This window comes from Sitophilus oryzae, unplaced genomic scaffold, assembly GCF_002938485.1.
Source record: "Sitophilus oryzae breed Bouriz unplaced genomic scaffold, Soryzae_2.0 scaffold_374_pilon_pilon, whole genome shotgun sequence".
Classification (NCBI taxonomy): Eukaryota; Metazoa; Arthropoda; class Insecta; order Coleoptera; family Curculionidae; genus Sitophilus; species Sitophilus oryzae.
This window is the reverse complement of record NW_022146945.1, coordinates 2,096,805-2,107,748: the sequence shown is the minus strand read 5'-3', so window position 1 is coordinate 2,107,748 and position 10,944 is coordinate 2,096,805. Positions and strand designations below refer to the sequence as shown.

The following is a 10,944-nucleotide window of genomic DNA, read 5'->3' as shown; positions in this document are numbered from 1 at the left end:
TTTTTTGAGCCACCCTATAGAAGTTAAAATATTTTCTTTGAAATACATCCTCGTACATACTTTAGGTTTACACTTAAACAAAAATATTAATTATACATATTAACTATAATTTGGCTTGTCTGAAAAAAAAGCCTTTACCATCTTTTTACTATCGATAGTTGGCGTCTCGGTGGTACGAAAGTACTACCACCGTACATAAAACTACAGTGGTACTACCATTGCACGCAGGCCTCTATCTCCCGTTCGGGACTTAATATCTAACTGACACTTTCCGGACAAGTCGGAATTAACTATCTCTGCGCTGTGGAGTTGTCATTTTGTGGATCTGCCCAAGCTCACCTGATGATGGAGTAGGGCTCCGAAACCGGTCGTGAGAGCAGGTTGATCCACATTATGACAAACACAGCGTAGAATTAAATTTCTATATCAGCTAGAGGTGGGCCAGTCTGCGATTTTTGTGGAGCTGCTACGCTCTGCGACTGCTCCAATAAAAGCACTGCGACAGTAGCAGTGATTTTTCGGAGCAATTAACCTATAAATTAAAAATGTAGTTTTATAGGTTAATTGCTCCGGAAAAATCGCACTCGGTGTTCGGCACCGTTCGTTGCATTTACTAAAAAGTACAGGACTATAGGTGTGATTATGATAGGCAACATCATCGTCTAGTTTTTATTTATTTATATCGTATGATCGAAAAAACGGCGTCAGCGATAGCTATGAAATGAAGATTGCTGGCATTTTATATGTAAAATTTATGGGGAATGTTATCGATTGTCATTTCCAAGCCAACTGGACGCCGTTTTTTATTTCGATCAGTAGTGGCGATTTTAACGTCTGTGCAATCGGGGTAAGTCACCGACGGGCCCCAAGCCTCCCGGGCCCTTGCGAACAAGATTCGAACTTTTCCGAACTACGGGCCCCTAGAGCTCTTAAAATCGCGGCTGTACGGTACTATACTGATGTCTTAGTTTGATAGATGTTGCTATATTTTTTTAGTCTATTCAGAAGAATTTGAGTGTTTCTAAGTACCAAGCACTTTGCTATAAATATCTTAAAGAGTCTGTTCATTTTCACAGAGTGGTGGCCCATGGTAAAAACTTAATGTTATATTCAATTCAAAGTCGAAACTGTCAAAAAAATCTTTATTAGTGACCGGTTTCGGCTATTTAGCCATCATCAGACCTTAAAAATAGATATAAATAATAAAACTTATATGAATGTATAAGATCAAATAAAAGATTTAGGATATACAACAAAACACAGATACAAAATTAACTAACAAATAAACATACTAACAAGTTAAAAATTACCTTTGTCAAAAACATCTGTTTGTGATTAATATATAATACATAAATATCTTATTTAGATTCATGAAAGAAAAAGCGAACGCTGCTACGTTTCCCGTTCCCAAACTCCCAACAGCTCCAGTACACAGAATATACTCAATATACTATGCTCCAGTCGACTGCGACCTGCGACGACTGTGACTGGAACAGTCTGACCGGGCGACGGGGCTAGGAGCATTTTCAGAATTTACACTATTGCCTGCTATTGCTCCTATTGCTACTCACGAGCGCAGATGTCCTAAACTTGTAAACTGCTCCGAAATGTCACTGCGATTTTCTTGGACTGGAGCAGTCACATACTGCGACGTTTGTGGAGCTGTGACAAAGTAGCGGACTGCGATTTCACAACCCACCTCTAATATCAGCAGTTAAGTGGCAAGAATCTTTATATAATTTTATTATATAATTATACTGCAAGAAATTTGTTTTCTATTTTGGTAATAATAATAATTTTTCTTACCATGCAGTAGTATTGATACCAAAAAAATAGTAATTATTAATGATAGTATTATTACTGTACTCACACACTGTACACGACAAGCATGCACCTTTCCAACTCGGTGTATCCTCTACCAATAGTATTAATTTGTATTCAATTTGAATTTGATTATATTAAAATAAGATGAAAAACAAACAAAAAATGACATTTTATGTATGTCCTAGAAAGTGAGAAATCCTTGTAAATCTATAGTATTACTTTACCTGATCTTGTGCTGACAAATCAATTTTTTCCCTGTTCCCATCGCTCAGTTTCGAACCACGCCAATGGATTAACAGTTGAACGCAAGCTGCGCGTCTATCCTGCGCACTGTAGTTCGTGTTGTGAATGATGTGACAGGCGCAGTGCAGTACCGTCTCGTTGAAGATGTTTTTCTTGTTGGGATTGCCTCCCAGATCGTTGAGAAATGCTCTAAGTAAATGCTTCATGCCTAGAAAGCATAGTAAGTATATTAGGTGAAGAATTAAAAATCAACAATAATTTTTATATTTAAAATATTTAGTTTATTTTGTATATATTTAGTTTTGTTGCTATTCATATATAAATAATAGAAAAAAAGAAAAATATTTCAATTATATTATCAAGAATACATACCATGTTTGGCTGCATAATGCAGGGAGGTGTTGTGATGATGACTTTCTCCATAGCTCGAATTCGGATTGAAGTACTTTCTAAGTTCGGGTGTGTTTTGATAGATTTTCATAGCAGCATACTCGTCGCCATGTTGGAGGTTTTTCTTGAATTTGGAAGAGGTACTGCCCATTTTAAAGAAAAACCTGCCGCTTGGATGCTGTTGATTTCTGTTTTTTTTTTGAATATTATATTCGGATATGTTTGGGCGTCGTCTGCGTTTGTCAGGAAATCCAGCTCTTTTGGAAGAAACTACATTTCCTGAGCTGAAATTGAGTAATGTTTTTAATAAATATTTCAAAATATATTCTTTAGATAGCCTGAATAGTAAAAATATATTGTTAAACTATAACCTTAGAAACTCTTTATTATAAATATACACTCTCTTAAATAAATCCAAGTATTTTATATAAACTAGTTGTATTGTATTGTCCAACGCCAGAAACACGTTCATAATTATTTACCAAGTTGTGTTGAAAAATTGACGTTTTCATAATATTTTCCGGAAAATTAAAGCAGTAACTTTTTATTGCCGCTGGTTAATTCCCCTGAAATTTTTAGAATGTGTATCAAAGTCGTTGCTACCTTCTCGTTCAAAATAGTTTTAATTTTCTACATAATAAAGTAAAAAAAATTGAATTTTATTTATATCAATGACATGATTAATAATACTAAAAACACGGACTTATTTTTTAATACACACTCGTAAATTTTAGAGTTATACCGGGGGTTCATGAAAAGTGACTCACCCCTACAACTTTTTTATTTTTTCAGATAAATAAAATGAAATTTAGTATGCTAGTATGTGACATAAATTAGGATTGATTGACATATTCAACTGTTTTCGTTCACTTCCTGTTTTACCGGAAATTACTACAATTTTTGGTTTTTAAATGATACTCTCGGTTTTTTTTTACAATGACATATTATATGTTAACTTTTGACATTTTCAATTAAAAAAATAGCATTTGGCATTCTAAATGTCAATTTAGAGTGCAATGTACCGACAATTTGACTCGAAATATTTAGTGTGCGGTACCAAATTATTCGTAAAAAAGCCTCTTCCAAACATGGTAATATGAGTCACCCTCGTTCGATTTGAAAATGATTAAGTTATGATTAAAAATTATATTTGGGCATCTTTTAATTGGCCAGGACATGCAAAACAGACCATAAAATATATTTTTCCAAGGTTCCATGATCAAAAATTAGGATTTTTAGCACACCCTCTCTATATAGATTGAATTTTAAAATACAATTTTTTTAAAACTAAAATGTCCAAAGTTGACCTATGATATGTCATTCTATTCAAAATGTCATTTTCTATCAATTAAAGTAAAAAATACCGAGAGTACCATTTAAAAATCAAAAGCTGTAATAATTTCCGGTGAAACAAGAAGTGACCGAAAACAATTGAATCCGTCGATCAATCCTAATTTATGTCATATACTAACGTACTAAATCTCGTTTATTTATCTGAAAAAAATAAAAAAGTTATAAAGATGCGCCATTTTTGAGAACCACCTGTTATTTAACATAACTGAAAGAATAAAACTTAACATCTATTTCTCCAAAAAAAACCTTTATGTGTATTTCGCCACTGCACTGCAAGAAAATCTGCAAAATAAAATAATTATTTTTTGTAGACACTTCTGCGTTAAACCTAAACGGACACTGCTTGTCAGAAGTTATGTTTAAGGTTATACAAATTTGCCTAACAGAGAAAAAAATGCTTAACGTTTCGGAAAGATTATCTCTTTCCGTTGTCGGAAGCAAAAAAATACAAAGAATAAAGAAAAAAACTATTTAAAATATTTAAATTCAACTATTCGAGAACACTCTACTTTTTTAAAACAGATACGTCATTTTTAAAAAAGTAAAGTGGTTCTCGAATAGTTGAATTTAAATATTTTAAATAGTTTTTTTCTTTATTCTTGGTATTTTTTTTTGCTCCGACGACGAAAAAAGATAAACTTTCCGAAACGTTAAGCATTTTTTTCTTTGTTAGGCAAATTTGTATAACTGAAAACATAATTTCTGACAAGCAGTATCCGTTTAGGTTTAACGCCAGAAGTGTTTACAAAAAATAACTATTTTATTTTGTAGATTTTCTTGCCGTGCAGTGGCCCATAAAGGATTTTTTTGGAGAGATGAATCCGCCACATAGAGGTATAGACATTTTTTAACATCTATTGCAGATTCTCTCACCTTCATACTATGAAGTATTTGAAATCAAGTTAAGTATATAATTTTTTGTCAATGTTGTAACCCAGGGTATTGAATAAGCTAAGATCCGTCCGATTACCGACTGATTCTTTCAGTTCTCAAAAACTTGGTAAGCAGTAAGCATTTTTCAGTTGGAAGTTAAATAACTTGGTTATTTTAAGTTTATTTTAAAAATGGTATAAATTTCCATATCGTCTACCTTGCACTTACTTAAGTGACACCCTGTATATCTAACAGAAATAACTGTAACAAAATCCTTTTAAACGACCTACATCAATAACTCTTTATATATTGCAAATCATTAAAAAAATTCCATAAACCTGTTGATATAGATAGAAATGAATTAATGACTTTACAGAATACAGAAAATACATTATTATTAAACCTTGTATATAACAAACAAAATTTATCTTATTTTTATATTGTTTTAGAGTACAATAACCCTTTTGAAATAGCGACTTATATTTAGTAGTCTATTTAGTAAATAATGATATTTATTTCATTGACAGGGTGTCTCATTTTCGTGTATTTTACAGCGTTATAGGCACGCATTTATGAGAAAAAATACAAATCACATCACTAAATACTTTTTTTATGAAACTAATCTTTTAACAGATTTGTCCTAGACCTTTTAGTTAATGAAATATAGAGCGAAATTGAAAGTGTTGCATTTTTCGAAGCCCTTTGTATCTCGGTTAAATTATCGAAAAGGGGAAAACTGATTTCCATAGAGTTTTTCACGTAGAATTCAGTGGCATTACTAGTTTTTTTGTTGGAAGCTGTCATTCTTGAAATATGACCTAAATTGTTTTTTTTAATGGGACACCCTGTATATATTTTTTTAATTGCCAAACTTTCTAAAAATATAATATACTCTATACTTTCAGTGCAGTTTATTAAGAATGCGATGGAAAGAAAAAAGTATCCGGTTAGATTAAATTATATAAAATAATGCTCATTTAATCTACAGGGTGGTCCGAATTGTATTCGGGAAATACATATACATGAAGTATACCCATAAAAATAAGTAAAATCGAGGTAAAAATGTTCCTATAAATTTATGTTCTAAAATGCGGAGTTTCAGAGGAATTTCATTTCGGAGTTACAGGATGTAGTAATTTTATTTTATTTTGATTTTTTCCAAATAATTTCCGAACTAATATGTCGGGATAATTTTTACATGAGAAATTTGATTTCGATGTAACTACTACTTATATAGTATAGTATATACGATGTATAACTCCTACTTGTAGAGGGCGCCACCTACATATTTTTTAACTGGGTTGAAGATTAATAACTTTTCGTCTGTAGCCGTCAAAACCTATTAAGTAAAAAAAATATTTTTTGCCGTTTTTTACGCAAAAAAGCCTCTGGGTAAAAGTCGCTACAACTAACCGTTCTCAAGATGTCATTCCTACAAAAAATATGGTGACATATTTTTTGTAGGAATGACATCTTGAGAACGGTTGATAGATAATTATTTGACTGAAATTATAAATCTGGATTTTTTTTAATTAATCATTATTTTTTCTAGAAAAAAAATTAATAAAACAATTTCTGTTGAAACTTTGCGCCAATAAATTTCAAATTTATGATATCCCTTATTTATGATATGAGTCTAATACTATCCAGAAACATGTTTAATTTTTGTTGCGCCATGTATTGATTATTTCGATTCCAAATATCTCAAGAATTGGTTCATTAGTTGTAAGAAATTTTACGAAGAGAAATTTTTAACGTAAAAAACGGAAATGTATATCTTTTCATTCAGTGGTTTTATACAGGTACGGGCGAAAAATTATTACTCTTCAACCCATTTAAAAAATATGTAGGTGGCGCCCCCTACAAGTAGAAGTTATATTGACATCGACATCAAATTTCTCATGTCAAAAAACTTCTAGACACTCATTTTCATCCATATTCCGACATTCAGAAATCTCTAGCACAAAAATTATTTCCAAAAAAAAAATAAAAATGAAACTTTCACACCCTGTATCTCCAAAACAAAGCATTTTAGGACATAAATTTGTACGTACTTATTTATCTATTTTTACCTGCAGAATATGCTGCCAAAATTTCCCAAATACAATTCGGACCACCCTGTATAGATTGATATATGTTAAAAATATTAAATAATGCATTTTTACCTTGTTTATGAAAATGTATATAGTATATTGCATTTTTATAAAGCTTACAACAAGATAAATAAAATTAAAAAATGTAGAGGATGTATAACAAAAAAATATAAGTCTGAGTCATATTTCGAAAATGACAGCTCTCAGTGCAAAAAATAGTTAGGCCAGTGGATTTTACGTAAAAACTCTACGAAACTCAATTTTCACCTTTTCGACAAGTTATATAAGATAACCAAGATACAAAGGTGTCGAAAACGTTTTAAAATTCGCCCTGTGTAGCATCTTTAGCTCCATAAAAAAGCTAGCTAGTGATGTGAAAACCGCATCTTTGTATCTCTACTCATAAACGAAAAACCTCATAAAACAAAAGAAAATGGGACACCCTGTACTTTCTGCACATTTTTTTGACAGCAATACCAACCAATTTAGTATTTTGAACATATTTAAAGTTAGGATTAGAGTCTTTAGTTTTTTATTTTAATAAATTTACATGATTTTGACAATAATAATATAATCAATAATCATGAACATATATTTTACCATACGAACGAAAAAAACCAGCGTCGAAGATGGCTGGAAAATAAAGAGCGCTGTTATTTTCTATCTAGGTATATAAAATTATGACAAATGTCATCGATAGTCATTTCCAAGTCGACTGGACATTCTTTATTTCGACCATACGGTATGTATTATTGAAATAGATGGAATATAGATTCAAAATTATATAAATAAATTATATAAACGATATGATTTTTTATTATTAATTATTTATTCTTACTTGCTATATTTTTCAAGAGAAACTTGTAGAAAATTAATAGAAAAATAAACTTCACCGAGCACTGTTTTCAAAAACAATAACAAAAGAAAATAAACTACTTGCTACGTTTGTAAAAATGTATATCCACACCAAAGTACGCACAATTTAATGAATCATATCCATAACAAATTTAATTACTTTGCTCAATTTAGATAAGCAGTAATTTCAAAACAAGGCATGATATGAATTATTAAATTGCGATGCCGTATATCAATTTAAACAAGACAAATTAAATAAATAATAATACGAATTATCTATTTATATAAAGGACCAAGAATAACTTGTTTATTTATTACGGTTTTCATACGGGGTGGACATCGTTGAAATAGAAATGTATTTTGTAATATTTTTAAGTATATATAGCTAGCTGAACCATATACTTAAAAAAATCACCCTGTATATTATATGTAACTATTTTTATTGATAATAATTAAATTACAATTTTAGATTTTATTTTTAAGTGAGAAAAAATTAAAGAAAAATATTTTTAATTAAATTGGTATTAGTAAAGTAAATAAGAGATAAAGTAAAACATTCCAAAAAATATTAACAATTTTTGTCATAGATATATGAATACAAATATGTTTGAAGTCCACACCCATCAATCACAACCAATTCTTTTTCCAAAACAAGATACAAAATCAACTACAAAAACATAATTTAAATATGAATAAAAAACGAGTTTTAAATTAGAAATTTAAATATTGTCGAAATATTTGAAGAAATAAAAAATTACAGAGAAATTTTTCCTGTATTTATACCTTTCTTTTTAATTAATAAAAACAGTTATTGTGTAAGAAAAACACCATTAAAAAAACAATACTCTAAATAACTAGATTTAACATAGATATTAACAAAATATATTTAATAATAGCATGCTGATGTGCAATTTTATAATAAAAATAGATATCCTCTATTTCATAAAAAGAAATAATAGAACAAATGCTAGACATACGGATCTAATTTGAAGAGATAAAAGAAGTAATTTTGCAAAATGAAACTATCTTGAGGCAATTTAGTTAATAGATATATCTATCAAATGAAGATTGATGGTTCTTTACTTACCCACGTTGTGGTTACTTTGTTATCTCGCATTTTCGCAAACAAATTCCAGTTTTTCCCGATGGGAAAATGACATTTTCGAGTCTGGATCGTCTGGAACTGAAGCTACGTCCAGAATAATCGATAGACTTGGCGCAGACTCATTCATAGCCAAACGCGGCGGAAAATTTAAATTTATATTAGGGTATTTTCTGTAGTATTCTTATGTTTAAGTACGCTAAATAAATTTAAATTAAATACATTTTTATTTTTCGTTTATTATATAATATTATATAACAAGACCACAGCCTATTCAATACCAGCTTGGCAGGTGTATCCCTATTTGAGTATTCGTATCAACTACTGCGTGTATTCTCATATTCCTGTAAGAAGTGCTGAAAGACATTTATTTTTATTATTTTTTTTAAACGAAACTTTCAATCTGTATTTTGTATCGATATCAGTCTGGTATTTTACCGTTGAAAGAGACATGCCTATGTAATAAAAAGGCGAATATTTGCGAAACCGTTAAAAATTTTAAAATACTTTAAACACAAAAAATGTTTATTTTTTCATTCTCGATCTAACAAAGAAATAATATACAGGGTGTCCTATTAAAAAAACGAAGAAAAATTATTTTATATTTTAGAAAGTTTGGATTAGAATTTTTAACATCTCATATGGTTGAAGTTTACGATATTTATAGCAAAGTAAGTACAGATGAACTATAGTAAATACCTAGTATAGTTTTGATTTAAGCAGGATATTTCTTGTATTTTTAACATTTTTTTTCAGGCTAAAAATTAATATTTTTTTATTTATCTATACTAATATATAAAATACTTAAGTGACTGACAAACTGATTAATCACGATCCTGCTCAAACCACTCAACGTAAGAAGCTCAATTTTGGCATTCATGTTGATTCTGGGGTGTAGAGGTTCGATAAGAAGCGATTTTTCGAAATTCCAGTTCCAAGAGAGTGAAACCACCCCTCAAATATTACAATATTTTTTCTTTAAAAAACGGTCAATTTTCCAAAAAACGCTTAAACAAGTATATTTTATTTTGTTTTTTTACATATTTTAAGATTTTTTAAACATGTATACAGGGTGTTTCGAAAAATCTGGTCATTGATTAATCACGATCCTGCTTAAAGCGCTTGACGTAAAAAGCTGATTTTTGGAAAACAGATTGACTTTAGGGTGTAGAGGTTCCATAAGAAGGGATTTTTCGAAACTCGAATTCTAAGGGGGTAAAACTATCCCTCAAATATTAAAATATTTTTTATTTAAAAACCGGTGAGTTTTTCGGAAAAACTCTTAAACACGTATATTTTATTTTGTTGTTTTACGTATTTTAAGATTTTTTATAAATTTATACAGGTTGTTTGATGTTTGAAGATTCTGCTGAAACTGCTTGACGTTTAAAGCTGATTTTTAGCAAACGGATTGACTGTAGGGTGTAGAGGTTCGATAAGGAGAGGTTTCTCGAATCTCAAATTCCAAGAGGGTGAAAACGCCCCTCAAATATTACAATATTTGTTATTTAAAAGACGGTTAGTCTTTCGGGAAAATGCTTGGACAAGCATAATTTATTTTGTTTTTTTACATATTTTGAATTTTTTTAAAAAATCATACGGTGTTCCAAAAAGTTGGGTAATTTCTTAACCACGATTCTGCTTAAACTGCTTGACGTAAAAAGCTTATTTTTGGCAAACGGATTTTTCGAAAGTCAATTTCCAACGAGATGAAACTACCCTATAATAATGTTACGTTTTTCGTCGGTTCCGTGTGGATAGAAAGTCACAATTTATTTAAACACTATTTATTTAACACTAATTAACAAAAATAATAACGATAAAAGACTTATAGAACTATTTACAAACGATTTATAACTAAGAATTTATTTTGAATTTTAGCGCGTCAACTGTATATTTATAACTGCCCCCTGTAGGCCACCGCCGCCGGCTTTTATACCGACAGGTAAAGAACTCTAGAATTGTCCATAGATCGTTAGGTGCGTAGACAAGGTTTTCGAATGTTCTCGTATGTACTAGTCCATTCCAGTGGGACTCGATTCTTCTAGAACGAATGAATCATTGCGGTGTCTATGCGATGTTAAGGTCATCCGAGGGCGGGCCATATTGTGAGGTTAGGTCGAGTCCACACGGGCCCGCAACACTGCCCCCTCCTTAGGCACATGCTCGTCCCGAGATTATACGGTGAATGAAGGTATTTGCAAAGCTGGC

General features: G+C 30.7%; 1 protein-coding gene across 1 annotated transcript; it reads right to left on the bottom strand.

The window, feature by feature from the left end:
- Positions 1–2,039: 2,039 nt before the first annotated feature.
- On the bottom strand, positions 2,040–8,812 carry LOC115885129 (ankyrin repeat and IBR domain-containing protein 1-like). The gene is made up of 3 exons (XM_030903918.1): positions 8,719–8,812; positions 2,440–2,741; positions 2,040–2,275 (listed from the first exon to the last, which is right to left on the bottom strand). Exons 2-3 carry the CDS (start codon positions 2,606–2,608, stop codon positions 2,040–2,042), a joined length of 405 nt encoding a protein of 134 aa, XP_030759778.1. The 5' UTR covers positions 2,609–2,741; positions 8,719–8,812.
- Between the last annotated feature and the right edge of the window lie 2,132 nt (positions 8,813–10,944).

Excerpts from the sequence above, each read along its gene's own strand:
- LOC115885129 (XM_030903918.1), bottom strand. The coding sequence starts at position 2,608 with ATGGGCAGTACCTCTTCCAAATTCAAGAAAAACCTCCAACATGGCGAC. Across the intron at positions 2,276-2,439 it reads GCATTATGCAGCCAAACATG|GCATGAAGCATTTACTTAGA; the intron begins GTATGTATTCTT and ends TATGCTTTCTAG.